The sequence below is a fragment of the Jaculus jaculus genome, chromosome 2 (assembly GCF_020740685.1).
Source record: "Jaculus jaculus isolate mJacJac1 chromosome 2, mJacJac1.mat.Y.cur, whole genome shotgun sequence".
Lineage (NCBI taxonomy): Eukaryota > Metazoa > Chordata > Mammalia > Rodentia > Dipodidae > Jaculus > Jaculus jaculus.
Genome location: NC_059103.1, coordinates 156999804 through 157018631, shown reverse-complemented (window position 1 = coordinate 157018631; position 18828 = coordinate 156999804). Strand labels below are relative to the sequence as shown.

Here is an 18828-nt window from a genome sequence, read left to right as displayed (position 1 = left end):
TCCAGATGCATGTGCCCCCTTATGCATGTTGCTTATGTGGGTCCTGGAGAGTTGAACCAGGATCCTTTGGCTTTGCAATTAAATGCCTTAACTGCTAAGCCATCTCTCCAGCCCAAATTCTTGTTCATTTTTTATTTATTTATTTGAGAGCGACAGACACAGAGAGAAAGACAGATAGAGGGAGAGAGAGAATGGGCGCGCCAGGGCTTCCAGCCTCTGCAAACGAACTCCAGACGCGTGCGCCCCCTTGTGCATCTGGCTAATGTGGGACCTGGGGAACCGAGCCTTGAACCGGGGTCCTTAGGCTTCACAGGCAAGCGCTTAACCGCTAAGCCATCTCTCCAGCCCCCAGCCCAAATTCTTAATATGCCCAGATTCCAAAACATTTTTCACATGTTTTACCACTACACTCTACAAATCCAAACCTACTATCATCTCACAGTTACAAATAGTTTTCTTGTTTCAACTCTTGTTTTCTTCTGTAGTTTTGTATTTCTTCACAGCAGTGCAAGTTTAATAAAACTACATTTAGACAATATGTTACTTAGTTAATGGCACTGACCATTCTACTCAACACCCTTATACAAATTTCCTTAAAAATCCCTCAGTATTTCTCACATACTCTCTCATACACTTTGTGTCAGACATGTTCTTTCTCAACCAAGAAGACACTGGTATCTTGAAGCCTTTACCTTGCTGTTTCTAATGCCCAGAATGTTTTTTTCTAAGATAACTGCATGATGCAGTCTCTTGCCTTCTCCATGTTTCTGTTCATGTACTAACCTTCAAAGATCTCTTTAAAACATACTATATTAAAAAAAAACAACAGTCCCTTTCTTATCCCCCAGTACACAGTTCTTTCCCTCTTATAGCATTTAGACTCCTAAGAGTAGGAACTGGAACTTTTATTTATTTTTTAAATCTACAGTACCTAGAAAATAACAAGGAATCATTATAGGCTCTCAATAAATATTTGCTAGGTGAACTAATGATGATGTAGAATAAAAAATACAAACACCTCTCAAAGTGATTCTTAGGGCTTCTGAAAAGCTCTGGAAAAACTCAAACATCAATTAATACTCTTTAGAGAACTTAGATTTCCCTCTTCTTATAAAAAAGTTGTTTTACCATGTTGAGGCTTTGTTTTATAAAGGCTAAGTACCTATATAAATAACCCACTTACTCATAATCTTATTATATGTTTGTTTTTACTTCTGAATAAAATATAGAATTTAGAATTAGAATATAGAATCTCATTATATAGCCCCCAGCTTAGTCTTTCAGTGATCCTACTGCCTTAGCCTCCCCAGAGCTCAGAACCACTATGCTCAGTTTTATTTTGACATTCTCTCCCTAGACAAACTTTCTTGGTTACAAAATATGTAAACAACAACAGAGTGTGGTATTATACTCATATAATCCCAATACTGGAGAGGCTAGAGAACTGAGTCTGAGGCCAGCCTGTGTTTCAAAGTAAGATCCTGTCTCCACGGCTCCCTCCCCCAAAGTAACAAATTTAATGCTCATTTTTATATCAGTTTCTTTAAGAGACTTAATAGAATACTTTTGAAATAAGTGAAGTTTTAATAAAGTAACTGAAAGTTGGGGACTCACCATTGCAATAAAGCGACCAATGAAACAGAAGTATGAAAGATGGTCTGGATTTATGGTTGATGCTGGATTTATCTGTAAACAATAGTTATTCTTTCCTGCATACTCAAATAAGCAATACATTGGGTTCAAAACTTCATGGGAAAGCAAGAAAAACCATTCTCTATAAGAAAATAAGTCAAGATTACTTTTTGGTATTCATATATATGTGAATTTTAAAACAAGTCCTAAATGTCACCATATATACACACATATCATCCTTGCTAACTCCTCAGCCCTCCTCCATTTATATTCTATGATCTGGGTTTTCCATTCAAAGCTACCTGCTAGTTTCTGCACTGTCAAACTACTAACTCACTGCTCCTCACAGGGAACATGCACTTTCTATAGCAAACTTTATTTGGATATGTCTACTCAATTTCACTTCAACCTGTGTAGATTCCACATTTTTCAAACCAAGCTTAAGTCAACTTTCAGTAATTTCTCAGCCAATTTCAGAGTAGTATTTGTATCAGTCTTGAATACATTGTGTAACAACATGAAAACATTAATTTTTATGTATATGTTCTGATGTATGCTCCTCAAGGGCAAAAGCCATGTCTTCACATATTTTTAGTATTCTTAACTGTCATAGTCATTCTAGGATATATATTTAACAAGCTTTATGTTTTGTTTTGGGTGGATATTTGTTTTGTTTTGTTTTGATTCAGGGATGGAACATAGTACCTCATGCAGGCTAAGTAAAGGCTAGAACACTGAGGTATACCCCCAACAAGTTTTGTGAATATCTGATGGTGATATTTCAATACACACCACTGTTGCTACAAAACAGTGCTTTGTTGTTTTGGACTTGTTTTTGTTTTGTTTTGTTTTGTTTTAAGACAGGTTCACATAATGCAGCCCAGGCTGGCCTGGAACTAACTAAGGTGATCTGCCTACCTCAGGCTTCCAAGTGCTTGGGATTACAGGAGTATGCCACCATATCTGGCTTTATAGAAAAGTTCTAGGTTTATTGCAAATGCATTAAAAATAACACTAAAATTTAAAAAGGCAATAATCATTAACATTTTACTATTCATTTTGCTTCATCTTAACAATTCATATCACAAAACAAAAACTTATGAACAATTCTTTCAATAGCAACTTGTACTAAAGCAGGATTCCAAACTCAAATGCTTCATGTAATCAGTGAGTTCATGGGGCTTACAATCTTTACTTAGTCAAAATCCCACAGTCCTTATTATAGTTCTGCTAATATTATTGGCTTTAAGGAAGAAAATTTTCTAGATATATTATCCTAGTCATTAAACACTATTAGTACAGACAGTGGTGGGCAAGGAGCTATTTGGATTCAAACAACTGATGCTAGTAAAAAATGGGAATATGGGAGGCCTACTGTTTTTAAAGAACAGCTAGAATTTTTATTCTGAACTTCAGTCTGGTGAGTGGTTTTATATTATCAGATGCTTTGAAAAATTTATGTCACCATGGTCACTTCTACACAGGTTTATATGGCCAGGTAACCTGTTTACAAATATTTTAGTAGAACTTTTAAAACACAATCCCTGAAGGGTAGAGAAGGAAAATCAACTAAGAATTAATAATGATTCACATAACCAAATTCCATCCCAAAAAGTAAGTAAACCACATGATTTCTCTTTGGATTATGCTGAAGGATAATGTGCCCAGAGACAGAACTGAGCAGATCTTGGCAGAATGTGTTTAGACACACGCAAACTAGGAATAAAATTTCTAGTTGCTTCACATCACTTTTAGAAAACAACAGCCCAGACAAAACTGAATCTATTCAAAAGATGGATAGCTATAAGATGGCCAGTAACTATTGCCCTTATACCAACACAAGAGAAAAATTTCTAATAGCAAGAGGCAGAAGAATTGACTTTCAACATATCCTTCTCTATACTCTCAAAACTAAAGAGACACAAGAGGTTAGAAGAATTATGACCCAACACATGAGCTAGCAGATCCTAGAGAAGAAAATGAAGAATATAGTAAAACAGCAAATGAAGAGAAAAACACATTGAAAGCAGCAAAATGTAGGGCAATACTGCAACCAGAGACATGAGGATAGGCTTCAGAAAAATCAAAACTGGAAAAGCACCAGGATGAAAAGGAATAGAGAAAAGATGACAGACATGTAATACTGACAAAGCAGATTCCACATACCCATGATTGATGTTCCTGAAGAAAAATGGAACAAATAGAACAGAAAAAAAAATTCAAAGATATAATAGAAGAAAACGTCCCTGAAATTAGGAAGATCTTAATATGTTCCTTTAAAAGATATAAAATAATCAACAATGAAATTAATACTTCAGAGTAAAGGATTGTGTGAGTACCCCCCAAAAAACCTGTCCTTATACTTCAATGTACTGACATTCAATTCTTTCAAAACCAACAATACAATGAAGCCCTTTCTACAGAGTGGTGGGTAAAAAATTAATAATTAGCTAGAAATTTATATTTAGTGTTATACACAAAAATGACAATGAAGAAAACATTTTCAAACATGCAGTCTATAGGATGTATCATCCCATGAGCTCCTGAATTACATAAAGAATTGAGGAATATGAAAACCATAGTATAGAAGAACTGATTATATTCATTAAAACCATAAAAAATATAAAACTACATCCAAACAGTTGAAGCAAATAAGGAATGTGAGTGTTACAAAATTAGACACATGAAAAATACCATATTTTCTCACTTCTAAGACATACCTTTATTTTTGATGGCTAAGTACTTTTAAAATTGAGAAAAATTTACAATTGATACAATATGAATATTTATTGTGATAGGTCGAGTTTACTAGAAAAGCTTAATAATGATGTTTTGGATGAAGAATATGCTTCTAAAAACAAGACTGATAATTATACATAAGTTACAATACATCTACTTCTACCAGTTGTGATGTGGCCCTGGATTTCTATTAAAATTGAGATTTTTCTAATTCTGTACACTTGTAAAATTTGAGTTCAAAAAGAGAGTTGTGCTTATGAAAAGTTGAATTCTTAGGGAAGACTTACTGAAAGCACAAAGTACAAAAATTTGTTGCCAATTTAGATTTGTGTGAAGTAATTAAGATTAACAATGAACTCATGCTTTTCTATGAATTAGTTTGTGTCTACTGTGAACAGTATATTTAGTGAATGGAAAAATATCACTGTCAAAAGACATTCGGATTAGATAAAAAGCACAAACAATACTGACAAGATGTGTAATAAAAACAAAATAACCTTATGTGGATCAATTATGCTATATATATAGATGGGACATTGCAACCAATTGTTAAATGAAAGATAAGCTGGCCAGATAATGTGACTAACAGATTTCATCTATTTGAGAAAAACCTGGAGAACATTTATCCTTGTTACCCAGTTTTACTAGCATGTTTACTAGTGGGCATTCTTGATCCATTTTTTTTTTTTAACTGAAGTGTATGTAAGGTGATGTGGCATGTGTGTGGTGTCTGTTATGCTCCCATGCAGCAGCCCATGTGCTGGTCTGCAGTGGCCTGAGCAGAACATCAGGTGTCCTACTCCGTTATTCTTCCACTCTCTCTTATTTGAGCTGGAGTGTGTTACTTCCACTTTTTCATGAGCTCAATTGTTGTTTTCTACTCTGCTACCCATAAGTGTTACAGACAAGCATGGCCACAGCCAGCTGTTGATGTGGATACTAAGGGAATGAACTCAAGCAGTCTCTCAGGCCTTCTCAGGCCCTTGTACTTGCACAGGAAGTGCTCTTACACACTGAGACATGTCTCCATCTCTCAGCCCATCTTTTCTAAACTCTTATCTACCCATGCTTGGCCTTATCTCTGCTGGATAATTTTTATCCAGTTCATTCCTGGGCCCAAATTTAAGTCCTTATATTCCATATACCATGTAATTATTTAGATCAGATATAATCATTTACCATTTTGCAACTATATCCAAATTAACATACATATGCAAATCAAATGTATAAAGGATAACCAATATAAGTAGTAATTGTTACCTCTCAAAATATATGACTACATTTTGTTTTCAAGAATAAGTAGTTTGCTACCAAAAAAGGTAATTCAATATGTTCAAGCATCTTTTTAACAATACACCCACTGCATAGCACATGCTTATTTCAAAGCAAGTTAAGTTTTTAATTTTACCTTGCCAAGCCACCATAATCAAGACCTTCTTCTCCTCTAAATATTACATATAATCGCCTCCTCAAGTCATATGGTTTTAATGCCATAATCTGATAAAAAACAAAACATGAACAATTAAAGACTCAAACTTACACAAGATACTTTCAAAACAATTCAATTGAAACTTAATCTTTATTTTCAAAATTATACATCTCCTGCTTCATATTTAACTCTAGAGTTCATCTTGTTTGTTTCAAAAACTAGATAAGAACTTATCACTCTATCAAATTTTCTGACTTAGTTTTATATGCCTTTTCTCCTCTTAGTATTAAATTAAACACAGAGTATTTGTACTTTGGGTTAGTGTTAAAGCGCTGTCTGACACAGTAAGCTTTTAAGATTAGAATACTTTCTCTTTCCCCTCATTCCTCAAGCATGTACCAGAATCTTTCAACAGATGACTGGTAAATTTTTCTCTGTAGTGACACATAAGAGGCAAAAGAACTTCTGGATCTTGCACATATCAAACATTCTAGTCCTTAGTAGGAAAGGAATTCACCTGTGATGCTTACTTACATGGTGATACATGTGTACACAGGACAGCATGTTTTAAAATAATACCTCACTAAAGTTATATAATTCTGTAATTGTTGACACCAAAGTTAATATTAAGTAGGCTTTATCAGTGGATACGAGGAATTACTTCTCCACATGTCAGAATCACTGCAAAGACTGGCTAAGAATACTGTTCACAGGCTAGCAGGAATATTGTAGAGGCAGTGAGAACTCAATCCCACATTCCTCACAGACCAAGACAGGAAAAGCAAAATAATACCTACCATGAATTTATAAAAACACTTGCTAGAATCAACTCAAATGCAAAAATAAAAACTCCCAGATGGGCGTGGTGGCACCTGCCTTTAATCCCAGCACTCAGGAGGCAGAGGTAGGAGGATTGCAGTGAGTTCGAGGCCACCCTGAGACTCCATAGTGAATTCCAGGTCGGCCTGGGCTAAAATGAGACTCTACCTCGAAAAACCAAAACCAAAACAAAACAAAACAAAGCTAAACAAACAAGCAACAACAACAAAAAAAACCCACAAAAAACTCCCAGTATACTTGAGTATGCAAGGAAGCTTGAGTGAGTCACTGCTTTGGATAGGAGTGAGTAGTTTCATGAAAAAATATCTACTTCACCATAAAAAATGACATTATTCTGATCTTAATAGTATCAACAGCCATGCTAACATATTGAACTCACTCATCCACTACTCAGTGAATACTTGCTATATGAAAGGCACTGTTCTACGTACTGGGCAAAGGGGAAGTGAACAAAATAGTCCATGTTCTCAGGCAGATTACATTCCAGCAGGGGAAACAAAGAAAACGTAACATGTGAGGCAGAGTATAAGGAAAACTGAAGTACATAGATGGTGAGAATATGACTGTAAGGACGTAAACAGGGACTATCAGTTTAAAAAGAATGCTCTGACAAGGTTACTCACTCAGACATGTCTATCCTTTTGACAATGTTGTGTAACATTGTCATCTGCAAAGTTTACAATTGAGAACTGTGCAAATGGATCACCAAATAATGCAAAAAAAATCCATAATGCTGTGAGTTTACAATTTTGTATGGGGCCACACTGATAGCTGTCCTCATGTTGGATATACCAGCACAGTTATGACACTTACAATGAAAGCCAGAGGTGACCATGAACATTACAATTACTAATGGAGTATTCAAATGAAATGTAGTACTGCAAACTTAATTTTAATATTAGTGCTTTCAAAACTTTTTTAGTTTGAGGTAATAATGTCTTAGCCAAGTGTGTGTCAAAAAATGACCAATTTGTACAAAAAGCTGTTTAAACTTTATTTTAGTAAATACAGACCTAAATACTTGATGGAATAATTGTCTTTCCATCTTGGCACATTTATCTATAAGAGTGGAGATAATGACAGGAGCTAACTCAAAGAGATACTGTGAGGATGAATAACGCCACACAGGTAAGATACCAGAATGGAACAAATGACAGGAGGTGCATGGTGAGGTTTTAATATAATAGTAATTACTATTATTATGATTAAAGTAGTCACTCTCTAAAACTTAATTTTCTCTAGATGTAAACAACAACCAGGTAAAAAGTAACAGTTTATTCTGATAATGCTTCCTCACCTGTTGGAAGGAATCTTCAAATAATGTCTGCCGGGACACATTGATCTTAACATGACTGGGTAGTGCATTAGACTAAAACCAAAAATAATACCATAGTATCATGTGAGCCACAGTATATATACTATGTAAATATCAGACTGAATTATTATAAATAAGATTTATTTACCACTATAGTACCTGGCACAAGTAACGGAAATGAGCAAGTTTCCACCTAAAGCTGCGTTCATAAGCAATCTGTGGACCACCTTTAGTTCTAAAGGAAAACAAAAACTATATTCATTTCATAATAAATTGAATATTTAACAATCAGTATGACTCAGAGTATATCATCAGAGTCCTAGAAATAACTAAAAAAGTTGTTTACTTTTTGGGAAATACAGGTTTATTAAGACAATATTGGCTTGAGCCATGAGAATTGTTTCATGCATACAAGAGAGATTGTATGTTGGGATGGGCCTAGTGATCAATAGTTAACTGAAATAGTGAAGTCTACTGGACTCTTTAAAAGAATGCCTTTAATAATCCTCATCTGAGGAAGACAGATTCTAGATGAGAAAACATAGAAGGAAACGCTAAAGTATGTTCAATCTAATCTGAACAAAACACATGTTGCTAAAGAAAATAAGCAAAGCAAACTAATGCCTTGGAGCAACTTACATGTATGTCACAGGGTTAATTTGATCAATGAGACAATACATAGCATGAATACTTATTCACACAATATATATACTGTATGCTATGGGGATAAATGGCTTTCCACTTAAAGAAAAAACGAAAAAGATAAAGAGAAAAATATAACAGACGAAATTGAGCTAGTACATCTAAACTTCTTAGAACAAGTCTTAGCAAGTAGTAATTACTATGTGCATATTTACCATTTGTGTGTGTGTGTGTCACACAGACAGACAGACACACACACTCATGCAAACACAAACACATATCAAGGCATTACATGGCATAAGTCCATTCTTGAATAAGACAGAGCAAAGACAGGTAAACTAGGATATTAGTTGTGTAAGTTTTCTTGAATTGAAAAAGAATTTGTTACTAAACTTGGGACTGCATTAGAGACCAAACCTCCTATCTTCATTAAACAGCATTTAAAGAGAGCTTCAGGTTTCTACTTACACAGATGACTTCCCATTGCGAGGATCTTTGAAAGTCGTTGTTCTAGTATTGTGATCAACAAAGTATCTAACACCCTCCCGAGTATACCTAATTTCCCAGCCTTCTGGCAAGGGTTCTTCATTTGGTAAACTAAAAGATAAAAATTATATGATAAAAATTACAATCACAAAATGAGTATTTTCTAGGTACTTAAGGTTCACTGATTTTACACACAAACACACACATATACACACAGTGTAATTCAAGTAAAACTGTAGAATATATATACCCTTGAGTTCTTGGATCTTCCCATTGGGTTGTTTTCGTATTATGATTCACAAAGTAAACCCTGTCTGTTGAATCCACTCTTTTTTCTAAAACACAAAGCATGAGTAATATTTAGTAACATTTAAGTAACATCATACATATACTTTTACAAAACAATGTTAGCTTACCCCAGCCAGGTGGTAAAGGTCCATATGGGTCATTTTCTGCAGCTAACATTGAAGCCTGAATGGAGAAAAGAGTGGTATCAGACAAAAATAATATTTTAAGTAGAAACATACAAATATACACTAATATTAAGCAATGTTACAAGGACACATCACTTCATAAAATATGGCAAATGAATATGAAGACAGCAATGTAAAGACATGAAGTTCAAAAACATCATGAGTTAAGAGTGGATAATCAACTGATATTAGTTTCTATAAAATGATACAGAATATAATAATATCAGCATTTTAATCTCTGAGTCCTCCTACAAGGCGAGATATGGGTAGAAAGCACAGAGAAGAATAAAACAATCAAAATGATTATCTATTTATTAACTGTTTTATTTTTGTTTTTTGTTTTTTGATTTTTTTTTTTTTTTTGAGGTAGGGTCTCACTCTAGCCCAGGCTGACCTGGAATTCACTATGGAGTCTCAGAGTGGCCTCGAACTCATGGCGATCCTCCTACCTCTGCCTCCCAAGTGCTGGGATTAAAGGCGTGCGCCACCGCGCCCGGCTTAACTGTTTTAAATGAGAAATGCTCACTAGTAAAACTATTAAACTCTAGAGTCACCTTTATAGAATTAAATGTTCATCTAACTTCTGTATGTTTATAGATAAACACACATTTTGATGTATACTTATACATCATAACCTGGAAATATTCTGAAGAAAATATAAATGTTCTTTCATGAATTCTAAAGGAATAAATCTGAAAATCATTACCTGTAAAATTATTTGATAATATATAAACACCTTGATGAATATTTTAAAACATTACCATAGATATTAATAACTATAATCATTATCCATTTCTATCCTACCTTTCTATTTTTCTTTCTTTTAAGAGAGAGACAGAAAGACAGACAGAGAATTGGTGTGCCAGGGCCACAGCCACTGTAATCAAACTCCAGACACTTGTGCCACCTAGTAGGCATGTGCGACCTGGTGCTTACCTCACCTTTGTGTGTCTGGCTTGCATGGGATCTGGAGAGTTGAACATGGGTCTTTAGGTTTTGCAGGCGAGTGCCTTAATTGCTAAGCCATCTTTCCAGCCCCTATTTTTGTTTTTTATTCATATGTTTTTTTTGAGGCAAGGTCTCACTCTAGCCTAGGGTGGCCTTGAACTTATGGTGATCTTCCTACTTCAAATTCCTGAATGCTGTGATAATAGGAGTGAGCCACTATACTTGGCTTGTGTCCTGCCTTTCTTTATAATACAACCACTAGTTGTGCTTAAGGTAGCACTCTAACCATAAGGAGTGGTCAGTACACTTGGATTGGTAGAGTTATCAGTTCTAGTCAAGGAGATATAAGCAGAAGGCCCAGGATAAGGAACCAGGTAAGGCTTGCTAGGTAAAACTAAGCTTCCATTTCTTTTCTTTCCTTCCTTCTTCTTTTCTTTTACCCTTCCATCTTTCCTTTTCTATTTTTAAATTTTTTTTAAATTTATTTATTCAAAAGACAGAAAGAGAAACAGGCAGATAGAGAGTGAGTATGAACATACTAGTCCCTCTTGCTACTACAAACTCCAGACACATGTACCACTTTGTGCTTCTGGCTTTATATGGGTAGTTGGGAATCAAACTTAGCTGTGCAAGCCAGTGCCTTCATCTTTCCACCCCCCTCGCCTTCTTTCTTGCCGACATTCTGGAAGTCAGGTGGAGGGCAACAGCTTCCTATATTCCAAACAGCAGCACATGAACTTGAGTTTGATACTTGGTGGCACTGCTGAGCCAATGCATACTTTATCCTAGAGACTGATCCCACACTTGGTGTTTTATGAGGTAAGTAAACCTCAGTCATTTACACTAGAAAATTCATGTATACACCAGGAAATTCTTTTGAAATGACCCCAATACCTAAGATTTCTTGCATACAAGTTCCACACAGAAATAAAACAAATCCTCCTATTAAAAACTTTTTAAAAATTTTATACATGTTACGCATCCCTGACCCAGTATCTGAAATTCTCCCCCCAACTTAAAATTTTTTGACAGGGGCTATTTACATACATATTATATACATATTAGAAAAAATATATGTATATCAGAAATAAGTTATAAAAGATTAACTGAAAATAAACACTAACAAAAAAGCACCTTGAAATATAACTTCTAAATCCTTGTAAAAATGACCATTTGCCAAACAGGAAAGGGTAAAAGGCCCGAGAACACAAGCTCTATTAACATCTGCTAATTTGTTACCGAATACAGGTATCGTTGATTGAACTGTTGCATAGCCCCCTGCAATTGGTTCCGCTGAGATTGCCACTGTTCAAAATTTCGAACAGATTCCATAGTAGGCCTCTGCCATGTTGTTGTTCTGGTGTTATGATCCACATAATAAACTCTTCCACGGTCATCAACTCTTCGTTCCCAACTACCAAAATTAAAAAATAAACATGAGGTCATCTCTTGAAATGATAAACTGAAAAATAGCAAATACGTTGTTAACTTAAAAATAAAGTTCAAGGGCTGGAGAGATGGCTTAGTGGTTAAGGCATTTGCCTGTGAAGCCAAACGACCCAGGTTCGATTCCCCAGAACCAACATAACCCAGATGCACAGGGGGCACATGGGTCTGGTGTTCATTTGAGCTAGAGGCTCTGGTGTGCCCATTCTCACTCTCTCTCTTTCCTTGCAAATAAATAAATAAAATAAATTTTAAAAAATCAAGTTCAAGACATAATAAAATAACTTTAAACATAATTTTTTTGCTTTGTTAAGAATGGAACACAGAACACTGCATATACTAGGCAAGCACTCTATCACTTTGATGGATCCAAAAAATTGTTTTTTTGAGACAAAATTATGGTACTATGTAGATTAGACTGGCCTTGCATTCGTGAAGAGATCCAGGTTGGTTCTGAATTCAGAATCCTCAAATGTTAAGATTACTGACACCATTATTTGTAGCTAATACCTGTAGTCTTTAAAAAAAAAACATACACGGGGCTGGAGAGATGGCTTAGCAGTTAAGCCCTTGCCTGTGAAGCCTAAGGACCCCAGTTCGAGGCTTGATTCCCCAGGACCCACGTTAGCCAGATGCACAAGAGGGCACATGCATCTGGAGTTCGTTTGCAGTGGCTGGAGGCCCTGTGCACCCATTCTCTCTCTATATCTGCCTCTTTCTTTCTCTGTTGCTCTCAAATGAATAAATAAAAATGAACAAAACAATTTTAAAAAATGTACACAAAACTATGAAACATTTATTTTAGCTAAATTACTTTGTCATTATCAATAATATGACTATTTGTTGTTTCTTTTTGAGATGGTTCTTTGTCATATCACAAAAACAAACTTAATTCATCTTTTCAGCCTCACTTCCCTCAAATCTTTCAAGGGCCCCATAAGAGAGCCAAATCAACTACCTGCTGATTTCAAGTGTGTCATGCATTCCATTCTACCTTGTCTTTCTTTTAGTAGTCCAACAGAACAAAATGCCCTTCCCTGTATCTTTACCAATCAAAATTCTACTTAGACTCGAGTGCTATTAAATTGATTTTTGTCATTAATTTTGTATTATACAATCTCAGAACCTTTTCAACAACCAATGTGAAATCCTTTCTATAAACCCATTATTAAAAATACAATGGAGCCGGGCGTGGTGGCGCACGCCTTTAATCCCAGCACTCGGGAGGCAGAGGTAGGAGGATTGCTGTGAGTTCAAGGCTACCCTGAGATTACATAGTGGATTCCAGGTCAGTCTGGGCCAGAGTGAGACCCTACCTAGAAAAAAAAAAAAAATACAATGGAAGTGACAATGGACTGTTCAGCACTGAGACATCTCTATCACAGACTTTAAGGCTCAGGGACCATGTTGGAAAGGTGGGGGTGGGGTGGGGAAGAGAAGGGGGTGAAAATGTAAAAGCCCAAGAAAAGGAAGGAGTGCTCTGGAATACTGTCTGGCCATTTCATTCATGATTTCAGAGTGACTGACACTACATACTGTAGATCTGTATAACATGTGGGTACAAAAAGAGAGAAAATGATGACATCAAAATATGACTAATTGGAAAGAAGGGTTCGGTGGAGGGGGAGTAAGGGTGGAGGGACAAGGGGGGTTGTGGGAGGGTATTATGTTCAGGACACACTGAGAATATATGGAGGTTGTCAATTAAAGTTAATGAATAAATAACACAATGACATAAACAAATGTGTATGTTTTATTCTCCATAAATGATGATTTATCTGTACTATTTCAAGAGATATCAAACTCTTGATTATTTTTGTTCCATCTCTTTCTCCCCTCTCTGGCGTGCGCGCGCACACGCACACGCACACGCACACACACACACACACACTGCAGTCATATCATTTATCCCTACAGTATTAAATGACATGAAGAAATGAACCTGATATTTCAATAAAGCAAAATATAAGTTTCATTTTAATATAATATCACAATGTTATAGTCATTTATTTAATTTATCAATTGAGAGTCACAACATAGGATTTATTTCACTAACATGACTGTCCAAAAATTTGGAAATCATCATCCTTAAACTGATCTCTATAAATAGTGTGTCAAATAAATTTTTAAAAAATCACACAGTGATGAAAACATAACTAAAATACATAAAGGGATGGGAAGGATGGGTCAGCTGGATAAGTACTTGCAATGCAAGCATGAGGAGTCTGGATTACCAGAACCCATATAAAAGTTTGGTGCATCAGTCCACCCAGTGCTGGGGAAATGAAGACAAGAGGATCACAGAAACTTGGGGCCAGCTAGTCTAGCTGAATTGTGAACTTGACATTTACTGAGAGCCCGGTTCTATAAAATAAGGTATAGAGTGATGGAGGGAAACAACTTAGGTTGATCTCTGGCCTTCACTTGTATGTGCACAGACATATATCCACACACACACACCCTCACACATGCACCTATACACATACTAACACAGATCTACACAATACAAAGATACATAAAGATGCTTTATTACCCTGGAGGTAAAGGCTGTGGTCTCTCCCAAGTGGTAGTTCTAGTATTATGATCCACATAATAGGTTCTACCATGAGGATCTTTTCTCTGTTCCCACCTTCAATAAAAACATTAAGACAAAAGGAAAATAGATTACTCTAATATGAAAAAGTTCTTGTAATCAAGAATATTACAAGTAGCCTTTACTTCATAATGCCTTACTTGGATAGTATATTTAGACAAATACACACGTGTGTATATGTATGTATATATGTATGTACATATATATACATATATGTAAACATAAAAAGGTATTCATATTGCTTAATGTCTTAATTACCCCCCTTCATAACAGAAATATAAACTAAGTAACTATAGCTATGACAGAAGGATGGAATACTTAAAATTATAAAGTTATTAACTCAAAAATAACAAATTATGAGAAAAAAACTATATAATCAAGAGTAGAAGAACCTCAGATTAATACAAATCACAAAATGCCACTAGGCAGTATCAGTTTTGCCTATGATTTCAAAAGTATACATCTAAAAGATTTTACCAGGAGTAGCACTGCTCCCTGGCTATCCTGTCATCTTTGCTGTAGGATGAACAAGCCTGTGCATACTAGGCCCAGTTTTAAACAAATTTTCAACAAATCCTCCTGTTCACAGTGTCATCGTCACTATCATACCTCACAGGCCTGCCTGGCTGCCAAGTTCCATGGAACACTAGGCTTCCTGTATATCTGTACTCACAAAGACTAGAATAATACCTACCCCCAAAAGGATCTTGAACATACACTGCTGGCATAAATTCACAGTGCACTCTGAGTGGTGAGTTCTTGTATTTCTAAATGACTCAAATATTTTCTTTAGTGATGTTTTAAAATTTATAAGTAAAAACAACTGTCAGATGAGAATAAGCCATTAATCCCTTTAGCCATTTAAGGAGGAATGAAGCCTCTTTCTGTATTTTATCATAACAAGTGCAAATATGTCTAACTTAACATGCAAATATTCACTACATACTTGCTCTAGCTTTTGCTGTTCATCATATAAAACATGATTTACACCCCAGTCTCTACTAAAATGCACTTCATTCCAAAAGCCTTTCTAGGCACCTCTGCAAATCAAGCTACCCCCTCTTCTCCTTTTACCTACCTTTTCTTCTTCTTCTCTCTCTCTCACTCTCTTTTTTTTGGTTCTCCAAGGTAGGGTCTCACTTTAGCTCAGGCTGACCTAGAAATCACTATGTAGTCTCAGGGTGTTCTCGAACTCACAGTGATCCTCCTACCTCTGCCTCCTGAGTGCTGTCTTATTCTTTAAGTAGCATTTTCTGATACAAACTTTAAAATATATACAGAAGTTTAAAGAACCTACAATGAAATCCTTATACTTAGTACTATATTATACAATTGATATTTTACTCCTTGCTGTATCTCAATTCTCTTCATCTCCATATGCATGCCAGTTTTAAATGCATTTCAAAGAGTTGTAGACTAGTATGTTTTAATTCTTTACAACTCAGCATGTGTATCATGAACTTCAATTCAGTGTTTATTTAAAAATTCTTTTTTGTTTGCTTTTTTGAGGTAGGGTCACTCTAGCTCAGGCTGACCTGCAATTCACTCAGGGTGGCCTTGAACTCTCAGCGATCCTCCTACCTCTGCCTTCCGAGTGCTGGGATTAAAGGCATGTAGCACCACGGCCAGCTTTATTTAAAATTTTTTAAAAATTTTTTTGGTACTTTTATTTATTTGAGAGCGACAGAGCAAGAAAGAGGCAGATAGAAAGAGAGAATGGGCGTGCCAGGGCCTCCAGCCACTGCAAACAAACTCCAGAAGCGTGCGCCCCCTTGTGCATCTGGTTAATGTAGGTCCTGGGGAATTGAGCCTTGAACCGGGGTCCTTAGGCTTCACAGGCAAGCAATTAACCGCTAAGCCATCTCTCCAGCCCTTTATTTAAAATTTTTAAGCAAAGTTTGCATACAAGAAAAAACACAGTCTTACTAAGTATGTTATTTTGGTGAGCTTTAAAAAATATTTTAAATTAGCAGATAAAGTAAAGGGTTTTATTATGATATTTTCATACAATAATATGAGTATTATCAGTGCCAATTAAAGAATCAAAGTGGGGCTAGAGAGATGGCTAAGCATCTAAAGGCACTTGCTTGCAAAACTTGATGACATACATGGGTTCGATTCCCCAGTATCCATGTAAAGCCAGATGCAAAAAATGGCGCATGTATCTGAAGTTTGCTTGCAGTGGCAAGAAGCCCTATCGAGCCCATTCTCTCTCTCCTTGCAAATAAATAAGTAATAAATAAAATATTTAAAAAGAAGGAATATGGAAATTTTCAGCTATACTTTAAAAAGAGTCAAATACCTAATATATAGAATAAACCATATTGGTTCTTGCAGATTCATGTCAGGCTTTTTACTTCCTTTTATAGTATGCATATTTCTATAAAAGAAGAAATCTCGCTTAGCTTTAAAAAGCATTTTTGGGAGAGACAGATTAGTGGTTAAGGCACTTGCCTGGACCCATGTTTGATTCCCCAGAGCCTACATAAGCTAGATACACAAGGTGGCACATGCATCTGGAGTTCCTTGCGGTGGCAGGTGGCCATGGCATGCCCATTCACACTCTCTCACTCACTCTCACTCTTTCTCTCCTCTAAAATAAATAATTTTAAAAAGCACGTTCATAAGAATAAAAATACAAACATTTCTGTTTAGATGTAAAATCTGCCTTTCTTTCTCTTCCTATTTTTCCTTTCTTTTATTTTTGGCATGGTCTCATTCTAGTCTAAGCTGGTCTTGATGTCATGGGAATTCTACTTTAGCAGCCTAAATGTTGGGATTAAATTCATGAGCTAGCACATCTGGCTAATAGATTTAAAATGTCTTAACAAAAGGCACATTTTATATACATATTCAATAGTCATATTTCATTAAATTAATGCTACTTAAATAGATGTAAAACACTTAAAATTTTTTTAACATACCCTGATGGCAAAGATTCTGTATTGGCATTTCCAGCTTGCTGCCGGAGAGGCTCCACACACCCATCTGACTGCCTTAATTTGTCAAAAATGGCACTATTTCCAGAACTACAGTCTGGGTCTACTAGGCTCTGAGCTTCAGATCCCAGTTCTCCACTGGCAGAAGGAGCACATTCGTTGAGCTCTGAGGAAGCAGGTGTCTCCTGAACAGGAGGATCTTCGATGGTGATGCTCAAGCAATCTGAAGCCAAGGTGTTATCTTCAGATGGTGCTGGAGGGCCCATGGCAGAAGTATTTTCAGTTAGTACAGATGAAGATGGTTCTCCATTAACTAAAGGGAAAAATATAAAATGATCTATGAAAATTACCTCACTAGCTGATTACACTGAACAATTACCAGGAACTGAAGAACACTGTAAGAGATTTTTTTTTTTTGATTATGTGTATTGTGTGGTATGATGTGCATTTCTATGCATGTGTGTGTAGATGTGTGTATCCCATACATACATGTGTGGAGAAAAGAGGAGAATATCAGATCCCCTTCCTGTATTGCTCATCTGCATGTTTCTTTAAGACACGTCTCTCATTGAATCCCAAACTGCTGTTTTTGGTCAGACTGGCTGACCAATGAGTCCCAGCGATTCTCCTGTCTCCACTCCCATTTAGAGTTGGGTTGCAGGCATGCATGGTTATGTCCTATTTACATGGGTGCTGAGGTGTCAAACTCTGGGCAAATCATGCTCTCTCAGGTCCTCATGCTTACATGTTAAGCACCCATTGAGCCAATCTCAGCCCCAGAGATAGTTTTCATAGATAATATTTATGGATAAATAGGTAAATGCTAAAAACTTCAATACATATACCAAAGACCTCAATTAAAAAAAAAACAAACATTTGGATATCGAATGTTTTTTTTTTGAAATTATTAACTTTCAAGAAAGTCTGCCCAGGCTACATAAAAGAATCCTTTGTACCACCTCTTTGGTATACAAATAACATACATAAGAAACAGCTCATCTCAAAAAGAAAAAAAGTAAAAGGACATTCTTTTGCCTAATTTATATCATTGTATTTATCTATGACTATACTAAAGGAGACTATAAAAAGATACAGGAATCCTTTCTACAGCTTTTTAACTTTTTAGTTTCAGACAGGATCTCACTAATTTGCCCAGGCTGGCCTTAAATTTACAATCCTTCTGCCTTGGCCTCCCAAATAACTGCGATTATTGACCTGTACCATCAGGTCAGCTTCCATTCTAAGATTTCTACACCTAGTATTGAGACCTAGTAATATGCATTTCTTTAATTTCATTTTATATGTAACAGATCGATTTCAACTACACATACAGTGTAAACATGAGT

At 35.9% G+C, this 18828-nt stretch overlaps 1 protein-coding gene across 5 annotated transcripts in view; it reads right to left on the bottom strand.

Moving 5' to 3' along the window:
* Window positions 1-18828, bottom strand: part of Wwp1 (WW domain containing E3 ubiquitin protein ligase 1) — a 139288-nt gene that overhangs the window by 45282 nt on the left and 75178 nt on the right. For all 5 annotated transcript variants that reach the window (XM_045143224.1, XM_045143223.1, XM_045143227.1 and 2 more), the window contains 10 exons: window positions 17468-17795; window positions 14484-14579; window positions 11744-11918; window positions 9500-9554; window positions 9334-9418; window positions 9066-9194; window positions 8115-8190; window positions 7938-8009; window positions 5780-5868; window positions 1615-1774 (listed from right to left, as the gene is read on the bottom strand). In XM_045143224.1, coding sequence (XP_044999159.1) covers window positions 1615-1774; window positions 5780-5868; window positions 7938-8009; window positions 8115-8190; window positions 9066-9194; window positions 9334-9418; window positions 9500-9554; window positions 11744-11918; window positions 14484-14579; window positions 17468-17795 — 1265 coding nt within the window. The remainder of the gene's footprint in view (window positions 1-1614; window positions 1775-5779; window positions 5869-7937; window positions 8010-8114; window positions 8191-9065; window positions 9195-9333; window positions 9419-9499; window positions 9555-11743; window positions 11919-14483; window positions 14580-17467; window positions 17796-18828) is intronic.